Raw genomic sequence first — 19,551 nt, 5'->3', positions numbered from 1 at the left:
GAGTTATTTCCCCTCGCCTTAAGGCCAACAGTGTATTTGAACTGTCCTTACACCAGTCATGTTTTATCCTATGAATCATCATGAAAGAAAAATAACACAGTTAATTTAGTGTCCATGGAGAATCTATTTTTCCTTTTCCTGATCCTGCTTTTGCAAAAAAATATTTCTTATCAGAAACATCAAAAAAAAAAAAAAAAAAAAAGAAAGAAAAAAAGAAACAACAAAAAATTAAAAAAACAACAACAAAAAATCCCTCTCCCTCCTTTGCTTTATATTGTACATTTTTCAATAAGGGGGCGGGGTGTGGACACATATAATCTCACCATCCTTATCTACTTCTTTATAAGTAAAAAAAAGTACATTTTTAAATTGACACAGGCGGAATTCTGACATTTTTTATGTACGGTCTCAAATGGTACCGGATTGTATTGATATCAGCATCAGACACCGTATCCCAGGGTTACGCCGACGCCATCGTGGCGACGCTACAATCCCCAAGTGAAAACCTCGGTGTCTATATCGCCCACCACTACTCGGAAGTCACCTGGAACATGACGTCAGCGGAAGTGGACGCCATATTTCAAGCCGTCAAAAACGAGAGCAGAAGTACGCGTGTCAAAGTAACAAATTTATCTGTATTGCTATTTGTTGATGTTTAAAAAAATAAAAATATATCGTTTGTCTTGAATATCAGCAAGGATGGATCGTTCAGAATCTGTCAGAGCGTATACATGTTCCATTTTAACCATGAATGGTATTGAGTTGCACCTGTCTTGGACGGAAAATTCTTCATGTTGATATAATGTGACAAATAAGAAAGTCTGTATGACATTGGGTTTTGCTATAGTTATCTAATGTTAGTACATGTTGACATCTGGAAATAAAATTGATTCACTGTTACAATTTGAAGAGTAATAATTACTTCGCCCACATTTTGCACCGCTATGTTGACTTTGTACATGATAGAAATAAAAAGTATTTGTTTGTTTATTTAAAGGGGTGTACTTTATTGTGTCTTTCATTCAAAACGAATTTATTTCGCACTGAATTGCATTTTTTATATGGATGACATAAAAACATGTTAAACATTTGAAAACTATTCAAATACCTTTATTTTTCAAACTATTGTAACAGTCATCGTCATGATTGTACCGGAAACAGAACTCCGTAGATACATGCTCAGGGCCGCCGCACTGGGCATGACAGGAGGTGATTATCAGTTTGTGTTCCTAAAAACCACACTTCCGTCGAAAAGTGACATTGACAATTTAGCGAGTACATGGATGTGGGAGAGAGGGGACGGTTACGACGCTGAGGCGAAACAAGCCTTCAGAAATGTCTTATATGTAAGTTTTCAAATACAATTTGATTTCATTGAAAATTTCATTAATAACCAGAATTTTTTTTTTTTTTGGGAGCCACGAATTTCATGTCTCAGTTTAAGCTAAACAAGTTATTTCATTATAAATTTTACGATATTAAAAGAAGGTAAAAAGATGTAATTGTGTATTTGAGTCCTTTGTTTCGGAGAACGTTTTACTACAACGACAATCGCATGACTCTAGATTAGTTGTCGCATCACCAATATCGTAGCACAGCATCCTCTGCATAATTTGTTTAGTTTATATCTAATAAGCTTCTTCGTGTTTTAGAAAATATACTTCAATGTTTTCAAAACCTTGTTTTGTTAGTTTATTTTCATAATGCTTATGTATTTCAAAGCAAAAGCAAAAATTCGATCGGTAGCTATGGCAATTGTGCTTTCTTTTCAGCAACATTCTTTTAAATACATCATGTTACAATCAATTCTTGCAATAACTGGAGAATGACGCCGTCCATGTAACGCAATTTTTTTCGTCCTTCAATTAAGAAGAGAAAGTACCGTGAAACATCTAAACTGAATTTGAAAGAATTAAACTGACTGAACGTACGTGAATATTAGATACACATATACTACACCAGACTTTTTTCAAATTGGATAATTAAATTTCCATTCTGTTTGCTATAATTAATTTAAAGGTGATCTTTGGAAATACACATGAAGATATTGGAGCTTGGCATCAGATAGCAAAGGAGGCTTCGGCGAGAGTGTATCCCCCCGGCTCCAGCAACATGCCTGTCTTATCAGAGGTATACTACTATACACTGGTGTTCTTAACGTACATCGGCATTTCGGAAAGGTCTCCAACGATTCTGTTTATCGTCTACTTTTCATAAAAAGTCGATGATAGAGAGTAAATTTTCATTATTTGTGTTGATCGATTAGCCGTTTTCTTTGCAGGGATTCAAGTCTTTTTAATAATTAAAGAAAGAAAAAGTGAAGTATAATTTGGATTCTCAATCAAGCTGACATTTACTCTACAGTATTTATTTGTGAGCATACTATATTAGAACTATTTACTTATCTTTGCTGTTCTGTTAACCAGCCAGATAAATATTCGATCTATCTACACGACGCCATCTTGCTTTACGCCAAAGTATTAAACACAACTTACATACCGACGCCTACCCGTCCACTCAGCGGCGCGGACATCGCAAAAACTACTCACACCATTTCATTTCAAGGTAAAACGCTATTCATATTTTAAATGGTACTTTTCTTCTCAGGAATCGTTAAGTATTCCGCAAATGTAAAGCGTTCTCTTAAAATAACACGTGATGATATTTGATACAAGAAAATTCTTTTTAATGATCATCAGTGATGTGTTTGTCGTCAGGTCTACATACAATGTCGAACAAGAAAATACCAGTGATAGATAAAGTTTGACAGTTAAAAGTAAATCACGAATTAAAAATGGCACTAAACCTGTTTGTTTATTTGTTTGTTTGCTTGCTTGTTTGCTGTGATTATTGTTTCGAGAACAATCAGACATGCTTTGAGGAGGTCTCCTCGCAATAGTTGATGGGTACCTTAATGAACATTATGCGGAAGGCTCGTCCCCTATTGTCATGATAAGCTGGAGAAAAGTGTTTTGCCAAGAACACAACCACGACAGCTTCCTGAGAAACACAAACCACTCCAATAGGGAACGCCTTCCGGATCTTTACTAGGGAATAAAGTGTCGCGTTCCGTTAAAGCTGACTGACAAAACAAGCAATTTGTGATGGTTTTATGTAATTGCTAACCAATTTTATAATACCCTGTAAACATGTTTAAGGTCTGTCTGGTTTGGTGTTGATGTCCGTTCACGCTGACCGCTACCCAGGGGTGGCAATCTTCGATCTTCTTGAAAACAACACTTTCGCGGAAGTCGCTCATCTTCAATACGACTTACTCAATGGCAAGCCTCATTCGGTATGTAAGCCAAGGCATCGACTATAGAAGTGGTGTATGTAAAATGATGCATTACTGTTTCAGACGGTTTTATAGGAATTACCTTGTCTGTCTGTCCATCTGTCCAGATGAAACTCGTCATATGACAAAAAGTAAAGACAATAATGATGGTATATGGAAAATATCATTTTCGAAAATAAAACAGCATAGACCTTGTAATATAGATTGTGATATATAACATTACAAACAACTCAAAACACACACATGTGATACTTATGCATACCTCACACATTGGGTATAAACCATTCCCTATGTGGCAATTGAGAAATAAGAGGAAGCAAAAATCCCAACCTACCGACCCTAACCTGTTTCAGGCTGAAACCGGAAACAAAGATATTTTTCTTATTAAGCACTTTTAAAAGACAGCATATTGTATGAAGCAATTCAGACGAGAAACTGTGGAAGACTTCGGAGAAAACATCCAAAAAGTGATCAGGAAAATATGTTATAATGTTAACTTTTCCAGACATTTAATCGTGACAATATATCTTAAGTTATTGGCGTTGTGGTGAGAAAATATGGTATTGTGCTGAAAAGATATCAATGTTTCATTAGTGCAACAGAAAACAATGAATCCTGCTTCTTCAACAGTCAAACAGAACGTTACCACAACATAATCAATTATATCTAATTGTTTCTCATTCTCTTCGGAATTTTTATAATACTGAAATAGAACAGAAAAAAGTATCGAATTTTTTCATTATATGGAAAATCAACATTGTCATTGTATACAGCAATAAGCACAGGTTTTCACTTGGAATGCACATATCTCGCTTTCTGAAAATGAAAAACAGATGATTTTTTTTTATGAAATTTGCCCTGTCATCATAAACGTAGGAAACTAAAAACACATCGAGTAAGATTTTTTTTTTTTTTTTTTTTTTATCATTTTTTCTTCTCTCCAGGATTCCCATGTAGGAATTATCCGGTGGGGAGATGGCAGAACTAGCGATGAATATGTCCCGCCCGATGTTCCCGTCTGTGGCTTCCACGGGGAGCTTTGTATCCAGGAGTCAGGTATGTGATCACAGAAAAGGACAGTCCAAGTAGTAATAGAGAAAAATCGAACTCTGTCACCATAGCTAGTTAGGGAGTGTAAGATCAAAGATGCATGTGTCCATGGGTTTTAAAATAAGAAAACAGTTTTTGGCTTAAATGTTACGTTTCTTAAACGATAGTATGGCCAAATCTGTGGAAGGGTTTTAAAGTAAAACCCATGAAACTTAAAACTCAGAACCAGTTGATGCACAGATTAGCTGAAACGAGTTAATTAGAACGATTTAGCTGAAACGAGTTAATTAGAACGGATCAGCTGAAACGAGTTAATAAAAACGGATCAGCTGAAACGAGTTAATAAGAACGGATTAGCTGAAACGAGTTAATAAGAACGGATTAGCTGGGACAGGTAAGTTAGAACGGATTAGTTGGGACGGGTAAGTTAGAACGGATTAGTTGGGACGGGTAAGTTAGAACGGATTAGCTGAAACGTGTTAATTAGAACGGATTAGCTGAAACGAGTTAATGAAAACGGATCAGCTGAAACGAGTTAATAAAAACGGATTAGCTGAAACGAGTTAATAAGAACGGATTAGCTGGGACAGGTAAGTTAGAACGGATTAGTTGGGACGGGTAAGTTAGAACGGATTAGTTGGGACGGGTAAGTTAGAACGGATTAGCTGAAACGTGTTAATTAGAACGGATTAGCTGAAACGAGTTAATAAAAACGGATCAGCTGAAACGAGTTAATAAAAACGGATCAGCTGAAACGAGTTAATAAGAACGGATTAGCTGGGACAGGTAAGTTAGAATGGATTAGTTGGGACGGGTAAGTTAGAACGGATTAGTTGGGACGGGTAAGTTAGAACGGATTAGCTGGGACATGTAAGTTAGAATGGATTAGCGGGACCAGTATGTTAGAACAATTTGCTGGGACGGGTACTTCAAAGCGGATTCGTTGGGGCGTGATGATAAGAACGTATTGGCTGACACGGGTAATTTAGAACGAATTAGTTGGGACCGGTAAGTTAGAACGGATTAAAAGGGACCGGTAAGTTAGAACGGATTAGCTGGGACCAGTGAGTTAGAATGGATTAGCTTGGACAGGTAAGTTAGAACGGATTAGCTGGGACCAGTAAGTTAGAATGGATTAGCTGGAACGAGTAAATTAGAACGGATTAGCTGGGACAGGTTAGTTAAAACGGTGAAGCTGGGACAGGTAAGTTAGAACGGATTAGTTGGGACGGGTAAATTAGAACGGGTTATCTGAGACGGGATAATAAAAACGTATCGATTGGCACGGGTAAGTTAGGAAACGGATTAGCTGGGGCAGGTAAGTTAGAACGGATTAGCTGAGGCGGGTAAATTAGAACGAGTAGATGGGGCCGGAAAGTTAGAACGGATTAGTTGGGACAGGTAAGTAAGAACGGATTAATTTGAACTGGTAAGTTAGAATTGATTAGTGGGGACCGGTAAGTTAGAACGGATTAGTGGGGACCGGTAAATTAGAACGGATTAGCTCGAACGGGTAAGTTAAAACGGATTGCTGAGACCGGTAAAGTAGAAGTTGCTAGTTGGGACGGGTAGGTTAGACGGATTAGCTTAGACTGGTAAGTTAGGACGGATTAGCTTGGACTGGAAAGTTAGAACGGATTAGCTGGAGCATGTAAGTATAAACAAACGAAACCGGTACATGTTAGAACGGATCATCTTCAAGTACATGTAGCTATATAGGTCGAGTCTTTTATAACAGGTTGGCTTGGACGAGTGTGTTAAAATAAGCTAGATGGATTAGTTAGAACGATTATAATAACCAAGAGTATATATCTGATTTTGAATGTGCAGGATATTGTAGTACTGACAGAATTGATACTACCACGGACAGTCCGTGATACTACACATTACTAGAACGGCGCGCGTTCATGAAACTTGACACCTGCACATTTACACTTTCTAGCACTCATGGAAATCGAAACTTACACTCATACACGAACGATTTTGAAAACGAGCATGTTTATAAATGTGTTGGAATATTAATGAGAGTTGTCAACCGTCTAGCATTTGACACAATATACAAAGATCGATAAAAGCAAAATTGTCTATAGGACCGTATCGATCATCGTAGAACCAGTCAGTCACAGCCACACATACAGGTAAAAACCAATACAGACAGAACAGGTGATCCCGGGACAGATGACAAAATAAGGTAAATTCTTCTTGTATCTTGTTTATTGCACTACACGTGTTAACTCATTTAATTCACATTCATAATTGTGGAAATGTCTTGCATTACTAGAGGACGTTTTAGTACTGAGAGTACTGGCAAACTAATTCACACTTCTTACCCGTTATTTTAACACAATAATCAATATGGTTTGAATGCCGTGTCGCCGTTACTACTGGCTTGTGTTGAGATTGTAGTCGTGTTTTATGAAACTATGATAGACTGACTGTTATATCATGAATGTTTCTAAGCATAGACGTGCATTATAGTATACTATCACGTGTTTGCAGGTACAAAGATGATGCCTTTTATGGCATATACCGGAACTTACTGTTTAATGCCGTGACAATGGATACCGGTATAAATGATGGTGATACACATATATAACAATGACAGGTTTCCTGTGTATTGAAAAAAATGTATAAGTTTAGTTGGAATCTATATGAGACCTTGAAGTTATTCAGTGTAGTGTAAAGATGTATAGTATTCATTCTGTATGCACGCATCACTGCACAAAGTATACATATATATCCTATAATTTTCTGCCTTGAATAAACTATTTACAGACCTTCCACAGGTTTTTAATGAGTGAAGTCTCGCGTGGTTTGACAAATGATTTCTAATATATACTAATACAATTATTAACCAACAAATTTACAAACCCAATTCTCACTTTCAGGAACACAAGTGGAACTGTATGTCGGATTGTCAGTCGGTATGGTGGGACTTCTCTTCGTACTTCTGCTTATTTTCAGGTAAAATAATTTACAAGTGCATTGTGCGTTTACAACATACATAGGTAAGCTACATAGGTAAATTAAAACACATTTTTGAAATCATTTTCCAACAAAATCATCCTACAAATCGTATCAGCAGAATACTCAAGAAACAGTATGACGATAATAATTGGTAACACATGCACGAGAGCCTTTCGTCCACGGCTCCATTTCCAGATAGGATGTGGAAATGTATCTACAGTCACCTGTTCGACTTCGTGAGTTATCCGGGGATAATCGGTTTCCTCCGAAAACAAGATCCTCGTGTTTTCCTCTAAATTGATAACGCTTGTATCATAATATATAAAACCTTACCTTAGTAATGACGGATTCATGATATTCACGATTTTCTGTATGTTGTTATGAAATAAGTTTATTTGGAATCCATCAAGTAATGTAAAAAAAATATTTATTTCAGATGAAAGAAAATCCGTTTAGATTATCTTCTAAAATATTTAATTATTTTCCAGGTTCTGGCGACGTGAGAGGGAACTAAATAACATGGGCTGGAAGATTCCTTTCCATGCTCTGGATTTCGAGGTTGGCAGAAGGAATCGATCTTTAATGGTATGTATGCTTTTAGGAGAGCGCGCATTTATGGAATTAAGAAATATTGTAGGGTAAATGAAAATATGTTCAATAGTAAAAGTCCGAAGCGTATTTATGATGAATACAACGTTCTTGAAATATGGAATTGATAGAACAAAAGAATGATTTTATTTGCAGGTAGGTAAGCGCCGCACATGAAATATATTTTTATATGATACATGCCGGTATGCTTATGTGCAATGTTTAAGTAGATCTTGAACAACAGGTTGTCTACATCAACAGAAACAAATCAAGACAGATAATTTTCTTGTTTCGACGCAATTGATGCGAAAGTTGGAAAAGTTGTGTTTTTATCAAAACTTTTCCGTGCACATTACGGAGCTTCCCTGAATTTGAAATTAAATCAGTTTTGTAAACGTTTCTTACCAAAAACCTGCATAAAATGGTTGAATACCATGTAAAGTGGCAAACTCCTGATTCGCGAAATAAGTTCGAGATATTGCAATATGTTACGAAATAATAAGAAATAGCTCTATTCAGTAATAGAAAACAAAATTTACTGTTGGCATAAACCAATTCACGATCAAAGTTCACCCTCGAATAATAACAACCAAAGGGGAAAAATGGTAAAAAAAAAAAAAAAAAGGCAAAAGTATCTAAATCATGTGATAAATAGAATCTTCTATATGTTTACCAATTCATATGGGATTTTTGTAAGTCCTTCCGTATTTTTTTCATTTTACCTCACCTGAGGCATGGTCAAACGAAAATTCTATTGAAGACTCGTTTCAAAAGTCTCAATTGAATGGAAACTGGTATGAAATCCTTTATGCAGAAGAGGCGTTTATCACATTTTTTCTATATTTTTCACTACAGTTGTGTATATCATCTACCATTATGGTCGCACTAAGCATTTGAATAGTTATCAGGTATTTCCACAAATAAACACAGATCGAGCAGATGTTTACAGTACAATGAATGTGCACGACGTGTTTATAACAATGTACCTATATGTATTTACAATTTGTACATAGCAATACGGCAGCAGCATGCTAATCAATAAACATAGAAGTTTACTCAACCATGCCTAACAACCTCAACACTATGTAGTTCTATATATTGGCGAGATCAGCAATGGTCCCTGGGCAGATCTCAAGTTACATCACAAACGTTAAAATTATATTCAGTTTAAATGCTCCCTGCGGTCGGCATAAAAAATGCCATCATACATGGTCTACCACAATGTTATGCAGGCGCTTAGCATGCAGTTTTATATTTCGTACTAAATCCAATCAAAATGACCATGTTTTTCAAAGTGGCCTGCCTTCGTACCGTTGATCTCGTTAATGATTTATTTGTCAGTATGTAGCTTGGCAGTCCAATTGCGTATTACGTAATAAAGCAAACGTTAAGATGACGAAGATTTTCGAAGTGATCTCCCTTGGTATCATTAAGCTCTACTAGGCTGTTCTCTATGATACAATATGATATTCAAATGAAATCCAATGGAGAGAAGAAAACGGCTTCATCCAGCAGCAATTAGAAATTATGAAAACACGATTTTTCAATTGCGAGATGATAATTTTTGGAGGCATCCCTTTTATCGTATTCCATATTGTGAACTCATTTCTCCCAATGCTTAATCCGTTAAATTTTGCCGGAATACATATACACAAATTTTCTATGATTGCGGTTTACAAATCATTTTAGAAATGGCAATATTCTAAAATCAAACAGAATCGTTAGAACGGGACGAATTGGTCTGAACAAAGCCTTTTAAAACACAGAAGCTTAGTATTATTTCATTCGGTCGCTAAAACGGCATGTATAAGTCATATTGAACACGACAGTTGCCATGTGATTTCGAATTTGAACTGATACATGGACTTGTTGACAATTACCATAGAAAAGACGGCATTGTTCTTGCAAAAAGTGAAACATCGTTTTGTTAAAAAAGACAAGAGGCTCAAGTGTCTTAATGGCCACCGAGTAGTAAAAAAGATGTCGTTATAACAAGTGCCAGGAAATGATATCTTAAAATGTACATCACTTCCAAACAAGTTTAATAATTTCAACAAAGCATCTAAAATTTAGAAACTAATCCTTTTACCAAAAAACTAAATTTCAGAACATGTCGGTTCACATGACCAAGAGTACCAAGAGTTTAGGAACGGACAGACAAACAGAGTACACGTACGGTCAGACGACTATGACCGACTCTTTCTCAGAGGCCATACAAAAACAGGAGCACAGCTCTGTAGCAATAGCCAAGTTTAAGCGGTCAGTAGTAGCGGTCAAACATATCAGGAAAAAGAAGGTCACCACTACAGACCGAGCATTCCTCAAAGAAATGAAAATGGTAAGACGATAGAAGAGAGTATACCGATAATTTACTTCTAGTTATTACGTTCCTGGTTCATCAAGGTCAATATGTTTCTCTACTGTATCTTGCTCTAAATTTGTATTAAAAGGTGTTATGGACTCATGTGTATCTTCGAGATTGCAGATGGTAGACACTGCTGGTAGACTTTTGGTCCCCGATGTTTGCTGTAACCTGCATGCTAAATTTTAGCTCATTCGAAGAGTAACGTGATTCAGAATAAATACACACATGTATGTGAGTGTACTTGACGTTCTCCTTAAATAGTCATATACTCTGATCTTTAGCATTGTTGTCCGGTGGCGTATTTCATGCTCCATCCTTTTGGTTATTTTATAAATTACAATATCGTTATTGTTGTGAATGCTTTTATACAACATGGTTGCTGCAATGTCTGTCATGTAATATTCTGCTGAACAAAACGCTGAAAGTACAATAATATTTACTTCTTCATCATTTATCTTAATTTCTAGCTGATGGATCTGAAGCACAACAATCTGACAACGTTGCGGGGGGTCTGTACCGATCCTGGTCATATCTGCGTTTTGTGGGAATACTGCGGTAAAGGCAGTCTAAAGGTTGGACATGATTTAGATTTATAGACCGCTTATGATTTTGTATGTGCCAAGTCTTTTACAACCCGAATGTTCTAAAGAATAACCATCCCATTGCCAATCATCCATATAATCAAAACATGTTGAGAATGTAATTAGGTAAATCTTTCAAAGAAAAAAAACAAGACACAGTAGTGTGGTTAATATTTTGTTGTGGTTAAACATCTGTCATACCATTGTAGCTTTTAAAATTTTTTCAACAATTCTGCCTTACTATTCCTCTGTCATTGTATTGTAATATGTTAGATATTATTGCCTTCTTTGTCTCCTTTCGCGATATCAGCACAAAAATAACGACTTTAAGCGTATCATTGAAGTACCTTGATTAGGTATTTTTATATTCATCAATTGAAATCACATTATCTAGTTTTAATTAACCTTTTTCTTATTTCAGGATATCCTTGCTAATGATGATATAAAATTAGACACAATGTTCAAATTATCATTGGCAGTTGACATCTGTAAGGTGAGTTCTTTCTATTAGTCACAAATAAAGACACTTTTCAAGGCTGCATGATGACGGATAACCAGGTCAGTAACTGACTCGAACAATAGTGACATATTGAGTTTGTTTCATTTTTTTCCCGTCATTTCAAATACATGCATTTTACCAAAACGATGAAACAAAGAAAATGCACTTTCAACATAAGTCAGTTAACAGGCAACGGTTTAAAAGGATGTATTTCGTCAGTACAAGGACTGAGATTTTTGCTATTAATTTTATTTCTAATGTACAAAATATATAATTTTCACCGCTTTTTCCGTCCTCGAAAATAGCGAAAATGATCATCTCTCTAAAGTAACCACATTTTCAGTATGTTGAAAGATATAGACTACATTCATGAAGGCTAGACCATTAATACAAAGTATACATAGGTGTATATATTTTGATGAAAATTATATGCGATAGTGCATTATTTAGTGATAGACCAAATAAATGCAATACTTTCATTTTCATATAGTTTTCACGGTGTATCTTTTTACATAGATCCGTTAACGAAAAATCGCGGCGATGTCTTTATGTATTTAATTTTAGCGGATTTACTCCAGTGTTTGAGACACAACGATGTTGTAAGAATTCGAAGTTTTATTTTCAATCCAAGGTATAAAGGTATAAAAATATCCTGCATTGTCCTCCTATATTTCTTTTGGGTCCATTACATTACATGTATGTCAATATATCGTCTTGTTTACTGACCCAGGGACTCGAATATATTCACCGATCAGACCTCAAGTTCCATGGTGGACTTCAGAGTTCCACGTGCGTAGTGGACAGTAGATGGACATGTAAACTGACCGATTTCGGACCACGCTATCTCATGAATGGTGTTGAGGCAGACCCTACAGAGGAAAATCGATTCAAGGGTTAGGCAATAAGCTTGATTTTGCATTACGCAATTTGATATGTTGAACTAAAATGTTGGAAGCACATCAAAGACAATATTAATCTTAACCTATTTGTGTATGTGAATACAGAAATACCCAACATTATCTATTGATATCTATTTATTATTATTTTATCTTTTAGGCAGAATGATTGCCATGGAAATTCAAAATTTTGATACCGATTTAAAATATTACGTTGCTGAGAACTATGGCAGGCAGCAATACTTCATGAATTTACGAATTTATGAATTTGCGTTTGTACAATTACCTTTACTGTATTTCTGAAGCGTTATTTTGGACGGCCCCAGAATTTCTGAAGAAAGCCCTAAATAAAAGGATGAGGCTTGGTTCACAATCCGGAGACATTTACAGCTTTGGGGTGATCGCTATGGAGATAGTGACCAGAGAGCTGCCGTACCAGTCTTCAGACTTCACGGCAGACGGTAGGAACAACTACTCGACACAGTTTGAAAGCCGCCATGGCCAAAAACCACAAGGAGAAATTTCAAACTACCAAAATTATATATATGAAAGAAACGAGACAATCATTTAAGTTACATATAAGTAATGAAATTGATTTTAACATCCAAAATACAGTGTCGTATAGAAACTGAGTCGGATAAAGCCTGATATAGAAATCCATAATTTGGATTTATCCTTGAAATACATTGAAACGAATAATGTACATGTAAAAAGAAAAATGTGACAAAATTTAGTTTTACATGCATGTAAAGTACAGAATTCAATTTTAACCATTGTTACACTGGCCATTTATTGCTATGCCATACAGAAAAAAATGTTTCCCAGAATGAAATAATTCTGTTACCAATTTCACAGAAATAATCCGGAATATTTTGATACCCAAGGATGGTTTGTATTATCGACCAAAATTTACGTCACTCACTGACAACTTTCCGGAAGCTGAACATATCGGAGGGATACAGAAACTGGTGGAGAGGTGCTGGAACGAGGATCCGTCACTCCGGCCGACAGCTAAAACGGTCCTCAAAGTTCTGAACAAGATCAATCCATACAAGTAAATCTATAATCCGAGTAATCCTAACCCGATGATCTTCATATAAAAATTTGCTCTTGTAACGTCTGATTCAGGTCTGGCTTAACTGGAAAGGTATAAAAGATATTCTTTTTGCAATAACCAGAAGTGACGTATTTACGTCTAAAGTTAACACAATAATCGTTATTAACTTGACCTATAGAGAGGAAGACGATTTCCAAAAAGTCTTTTAGTATTTCCCGATTTCAAAGCATAAGGAACTGATTATCATGGAGTGAAACGTCATCTTCCATTCTCTGGTTTTAAGTATTTTGTACTGTATAAAACACGGGATGAAAGAAGGAAGTCCACCACTCGTGCCTGATGTACACCAGTCCACTACCAAACCGTCGCAAAATATTGCCTTTGGTTGAAAATTTATAATCATATGAGAATCAACTTTATTGAAATAACTTTAAAAGAAATTTCTATTCGCTGACTAGGAAATCTAATGTGATCGAGAATATGATGACGATGATGGAGAAGTATTCTAATCAGTTAGAGGACCTTGTTGACGAGAGGACGGCCCAGCTGGAGGAGGAAAAACGCAAAACGGAGTCTCTCCTCTACAGGATGTTACCAAGGTAACTAACGGAAATACGTCATTATGACGTCATCAGTATCAAATTGTTCTTAATGTCTGACGTTTTATAATAATATACGATCGTCAGAGGTCTCTATGTCTTGTTTGCTTACGAAAATCATGGATCAACTGGATTCCTTTCTCAAATTTTTGAGCTGAAACTGGATAAACTTTAATTTTCTTTTATGAGAAATGAGAAGCAGTTTGTTGAATCAGTTAAGATATTATACAGTATTAAGATATTATTACATATAAAACCATGTCTGAACTTTTGTATTATGAATTGAAAAAATATGTACCAGTCATGAGAAATCATAATACAAGTATACAGTCAACCTATTACATTATCACGAATGTTTTTAATGAAGACAAAAATCTAATTTGTTGTAGGAAGATAGCTGAACAGTTAAGGATAGGAATGTCTGTCCAGGCTGAGGCCTTTGAGACGGTGACAATTTATTTCTCGGATATCGTTGGTTTTACTTCCATAGCTGCTGCTAGTACACCATTACAGGTATGTCTCCTAAATCATACAGCAGTCATATTTTAAGTATATTTAGTCAGATCAAGTCACGAAACCTTAATACAAATATTGTTATACAAATGTCAACTAAAACTTTACTCCATGGTCCTTTTCTAAACCTATGCATAGAGGTACTAACACGAAATTACAACACAGATACACGTATATACATTTTGCTAATATTATCTTAGACCAGTGTTAACAAACTGCTTTCCGTCCTTACTCGAGTACAGCGCTTGGTTATGCATTTTCCCGTTAACATCTGTGGCATATATACATTGTGAGGCACTTCAAATTCTGTTCTTTATTTTGAGTTCATATCTGTATTAAGTTCAGAGAATAGTGGCAATGTTAAGAATTGAATGTATAAACTTTAATTTGTCAACCTTACATATATATGATTAACTATTACTCCATCGATCCCTTTGTGTTCTTGAGGCATTTCCGTTTGCTTTTAGTTTTGTTTATGTTGTTTAGTTGTTTTAGTTTCAGTAAATACTTGAGCCTCCTTAGTGAAGAAGCATTCCTACATTGCATACGAAGCAAACATTTTTGTTTGTTTCTGTAAGTAAAACGATGCTGTTCTTAATAAACAAATGTACATGTATGTTAATCTTTTCTAGGCCACACTCTATCAGATTCTTCGTTATAAACGTTTGAAGACTCACTGATCAGAAGACAAATCTTGTGTTTATATGTGATGTAAGGGAGATAAGGCACTTTAGAATTGATCTTTTTCTCCACAGATCGTGGATCTACTTAACGCTCTTTATACAGTATTTGATGACACGATCAAACATTTCGATGTTTACAAGGTAAGATAGTATAATCAACAGTATGTGTTGTTCACGTGCTACTCACGTGCGGCATTAAAAAGGTGTGAACAGGCTATGACAATATCGGTGCAGGCAATATAATTAAATTACAAAGAAATTGCGGAAAGATTTGAGTAATTCTAATTCTAATCACTCCTAAATGGATTATACATAGAACATGTTTGATGATAAACAGCAGCATTCTCTTGAAGCCTAGATAATGTGTTGTCACTGCCTGCAATTCCTACGGTATTGCTTATGATATCTACTCGGAAAATCATGTGTTTCTTATGAAGCTGTTGATCTTGTTTTGCTTTATTGCATTTGCTTTCAATAGCTTGCGGCGGATTTCACTGCATGTTGTTTAGTAAAGTACTTCGAGTCAACTTGGCTTCACGGGAGAATAAAGCCGGCAAATAAACAATTTAATCATATATTTAATACAAACATGTTTAAAAACAGTGAGAACAACAAAGACAAAACCAAACTAACAATCGAAGTCAGATTATCAAAAATATAACAAATAAACGAAACGATGTACCCGGAGACTTTGAAAAAACGTGCAATGAAAATAAGACTGACAGATATATGAAAGTTGCCAAATCTATTGAAATATATAGCAAATGCACCTCTCCATCTTTTTTCGGTTCCTTTGGACTTCCTCAGTTGTCTCTTAGCATCACAGTTGTATGATACGGTTTAATTCATCAATTTGGTTCAGCTGTCACTTATTCTAAATTTGTATTGAATGGTGCTATTCACTTGCGTGTCTTTAGATAATCTTCTAGAACGGAAGTCTTCTGTATGGACGGCACCTGTGTGGTAAACCCAATTTAATCTCAATATCTCGAATACCTTTAATTCTTTATACGTATGGATGATCTTCTGATTCATTTTTTCTATATAAAAGGTTGAGACCATTGGAGATGCCTATATGATTGTCAGTGGACTTCCAGAGAAAAATGGGAACAAACACGTTACAGAGATGGCTTCTGTCTCAATAGCTCTTTTGAATGAAGTCAGGAAATTTCAGATTCCACACAAACCTAACGTCCACCTAGAAATTCGCATCGGTCAGTATGCAATATGTATATAATTAGGACTATTTTAGTGGTTTGTCAAAGGACAAAACATTATTGGATTTAACTCCAGTTACCTTCAATTCACCAATGCATATATTAGTGTGTTGATACTTCAAACAGGGACTAGAATTATTCTTTTACTATTATAATGACCTTATAGCACACAAAATGTATTACTTTAACCCAATTTTCTGATGCGTGCGATTTATTTTTTCGTATTCCACAATCAAAACAACATGAAAGCAGGCATTTTAGACGGACATTGTTAATAAAGGCAATATTATATCACAGTGTAGTTTCTTTTGCCGAAAATCATCGCCGTGAACTTGTGGTGATGGAGAAATCTCGAAAATAAGTACCCGCGAAAGAAAGTTGTTTACAGTATTGTTGAGAGTAAGCTACGCACAAAGTAATGTAAACCTTGCTTGTTGATTATTACCTTAATGAAGATATAACGAATACAATGGTGCTGCTAGGACTGTGTAATCTGCCTCAGCGTCCCTGTAAAGACCGATGTGGGGGAATACTATTAAACATTTAAGACCACCTTGAGGACCGGATACAGGTGATCTGAATAATGAAGTGTTTTTAAAAGTATAACCAAGCTGACAGACTTCCTTTATGTTCTCTTTTAACTACTTTTTCAAAGTCAGCAATTGGTAAGTTTAAAATAAGAACGTACACTAGTAAAGAGACACTGTAAACCATTTTGAAACTTGGATATCTTGCTATTGCTCACTGTGGAATACACATCAGCTAACTTTGTGGTCAGTGATTAGTGAGCATTCAATACAAAACAAGTCTTCGTGACTTTTTTAAAACTGATCTTTAGTGGTCATAATAGTAAAGAATGCTATACAGAAACGTTGAGATTTTTTTGTGATTGAAATGAAGTGGTCATAATAGCGAGGTTGCCATTATTTAGTGGGTAGGAGGCCTATAAGAAAGGTTTCACTGTAAATTACGTTTGTCAACAAAGCTTTATTCAATGTGAAGACATTGTTTGGCCTGAACGCCAACTGATGGTAAGTAGATGTCTTATATAAGAAATACCAGATTCACATTTGTTTATTCTAGGCCTGCACAGCGGTCCAGTGGTGGCTGGAGTGGTTGGCCTTACCATGCCTCGGTACTGTTTGTTCGGAGACACGGTCAATACCGCTTCTAGAATGGAATCAAACGGTCAAGGTATGTTTGGGCGGACATACTGGATTCTGTAAAAGTTTTTCGAGGGGTTGTTTTTTTTAGCTTTTATCGAGGATAGAAAAAACCGTGAAATTTACACTAAGAATTAATAAAGACAAACCAAAGTGCATTTCATGACTAACAAGAAACCCATATCCGAACATATGAACCACAACAGCCGCAGCTGGAGGAACAACAATAAAAATGCAATTAAATACTTTCTAAAAAAATTGGATTCCTGATAACAACCGTAGTAATTTGGAAGTAAAACATTTCTTCTAAGGAACTCAAATGGAAAAATGCTAGGATATCAGCTGGTATGCCATCTTGTTTACGAATGTTTGGAACGCTATGAATAGATTATTTAAATTTTTTGACCTCTGTAGAAAATCATCTGTTGACCTCTGTCGGAATTTATGTTATGTAGTTTCGTTAGTGTTGTAAAGTTTTTCTCCGTGCAATAAGTAACGCCAACACATCATCTTTGAAGCAAACGATTGTACAAAAGACACATTAATATCACCTTTCATTGAAACTGAGAATAGCATGTTAATGAGTAGATTCGAACAGAGAGGGACACTTCATCTTACAGCTGTTTCGTCCTTCTAGGAGTCCTCGGTGATGCTACGGGCCTAAAGTGTTTAAGAATAGGTGAAGACTGAGGAATATCTAGATAGATCGAAAGGAATGTAAAAACATATATCTACATTTGGATTAGCCCAATGATTTAACAAGTTGATTTTTTTATTTCGAAAGAACGTCAAGTACATGTTTGTATTCAGACAATGTCAATTATTTCGAATGAATCAAAAACGGCATGTCCAGGACTGGTTTATTCAAAAATAGTTGTAGATGATTTTTGTAAATATATGTAGATATGGGTTAGCCTCTAGACACGGGATAGTTTGCTTTTAGGCATGCTTTTAATGAAAAAAACTTTGTTTTTCTTTTTAGCCTTGAAAATACACATGAGTGATGCTACCTATACCTTACTAAAGGAGGCTAGAAAGTTCAAGATATCTGAAAGAGGAGAAATGGAAATCAAGGTATAGACCGTATAACGGCAGTGTACACCAATTAAGTCTTCGTAGAACAACTAATCCATTCAGCATCTGCCCTCTACATTTTGAAATTAGTATATCCGTTATCAACGTCCAATATCGCGTTTCAAAAGTCTGGGCAAAAGTTTGAACAAAATTGTGTTACTCTTAGAAATTGAATTTTGTCCGCTTAAACCGTAACTCTCGTTTGTAATGAAAATGCACTAATTTGTCAAATTTTTCATTCACCGGAAGCGATAAAATGTCAAGACTGGTGGTCCTCGTCAGTAAGTACACGTAATAGTGTTTAAGCCAAGGAATTGTAGTAAGTCATTTGTAAATACCGAATTTTATTTCGTTTTTCTAGGGTAAAGGTAGGATGGTGACGTATTGGTTGGAAGGGTTTGAAAGTGAAGAAGATTTCTACATGCTGACGAGGAAGGCAACATCTATCGATATCGAACTTCAGTCAGCGTCTACCCTAGATCTTAGTCACGCAAATATCAGCCCGGAGGCTAACAGAGAACAAAACAATTCCAGGCCATTTAAAATGCCGCAGTTGCCATCAGCTTTTGATATCCAAAAACAGAACACAGCTGCTTCTGATATTTTTGATCCTGCGGACGATTTTGACATGGAAGAGTATCCGCGTTGACTTAAAGAATTCAATGCATGAACAAAATGCGGTGCAATGCAAATTGAAATGTGATATCTGTAACAACTTCAGTAATGTGCCTAGTATTTATTTTGATATCAATGATATTTAATATTTTCAACTGTACTTTTATGTCCCAGCCATTTCAGGTGGTCACCGGTCAAGGCTAATTTGTCGAATGTCCCATTTGACATTTACAAATTTATGAACCAATGATATGTATATTCGTGAGGATATTATTTTTACCTGTCCGACTGTTTATTTTGTATGAGGATATATGTAAATACCTATATTCTTAGAACCACAGACGTCATCATATTGGACCATGTAGCGTCACATGGCCTTATTCATATTC

The 19,551-nt window shown here is 35.8% G+C and overlaps 1 protein-coding gene across 1 annotated transcript; it reads left to right on the top strand.

The window, feature by feature from the left end:
- The first annotated feature begins 584 nt into the window (after positions 1–584).
- LOC132554172 (atrial natriuretic peptide receptor 1-like) lies at positions 585–19,196 on the top strand. The gene is made up of 21 exons (XM_060218474.1): positions 585–606; positions 1,135–1,346; positions 2,020–2,130; positions 2,427–2,565; positions 3,159–3,295; positions 4,240–4,351; positions 7,234–7,309; positions 7,801–7,897; positions 10,008–10,238; positions 10,733–10,837; positions 11,268–11,339; positions 12,076–12,238; positions 12,547–12,702; positions 13,097–13,295; positions 13,757–13,897; positions 14,287–14,410; positions 15,166–15,234; positions 16,145–16,307; positions 17,394–17,504; positions 18,456–18,547; positions 18,909–19,196. Exons 2-21 carry the CDS (start codon positions 1,143–1,145, stop codon positions 19,194–19,196), a joined length of 2,790 nt encoding a protein of 929 aa, XP_060074457.1. The 5' UTR covers positions 585–606; positions 1,135–1,142.
- Positions 19,197–19,551: the final 355 nt, after the last annotated feature.

The sequence above is a fragment of the Ylistrum balloti genome, unplaced genomic scaffold (genome assembly GCF_031769215.1).
Source record: "Ylistrum balloti isolate Yb309-2 unplaced genomic scaffold, AGI_CSIRO_Ybal_v1 Utg369640, whole genome shotgun sequence".
Lineage (NCBI taxonomy): Eukaryota > Metazoa > Mollusca > Bivalvia > Pectinida > Pectinidae > Ylistrum > Ylistrum balloti.
Note: the sequence above shows the minus strand (reverse complement) of the source record. Positions and strands in the feature narration are given on the sequence as shown.

What these genes read in the sequence shown, in the direction of transcription:
- LOC132554172 (XM_060218474.1), top strand. Translation starts at nt 1,143, where the DNA reads ATGATTGTACCGGAAACAGAACTCCGTAGATACATGCTCAGGGCCGCC. An exon ending in TTCAGACTTCACGGCAGACG is followed by an intron (nt 12,703 to 13,096) that starts GTAGGAACAACT and finishes CCAATTTCACAG; the next exon opens with AAATAATCCGGAATATTTTG. An exon ending in CTGCTAGTACACCATTACAG is followed by an intron (nt 14,411 to 15,165) that starts GTATGTCTCCTA and finishes TTTTCTCCACAG; the next exon opens with ATCGTGGATCTACTTAACGC.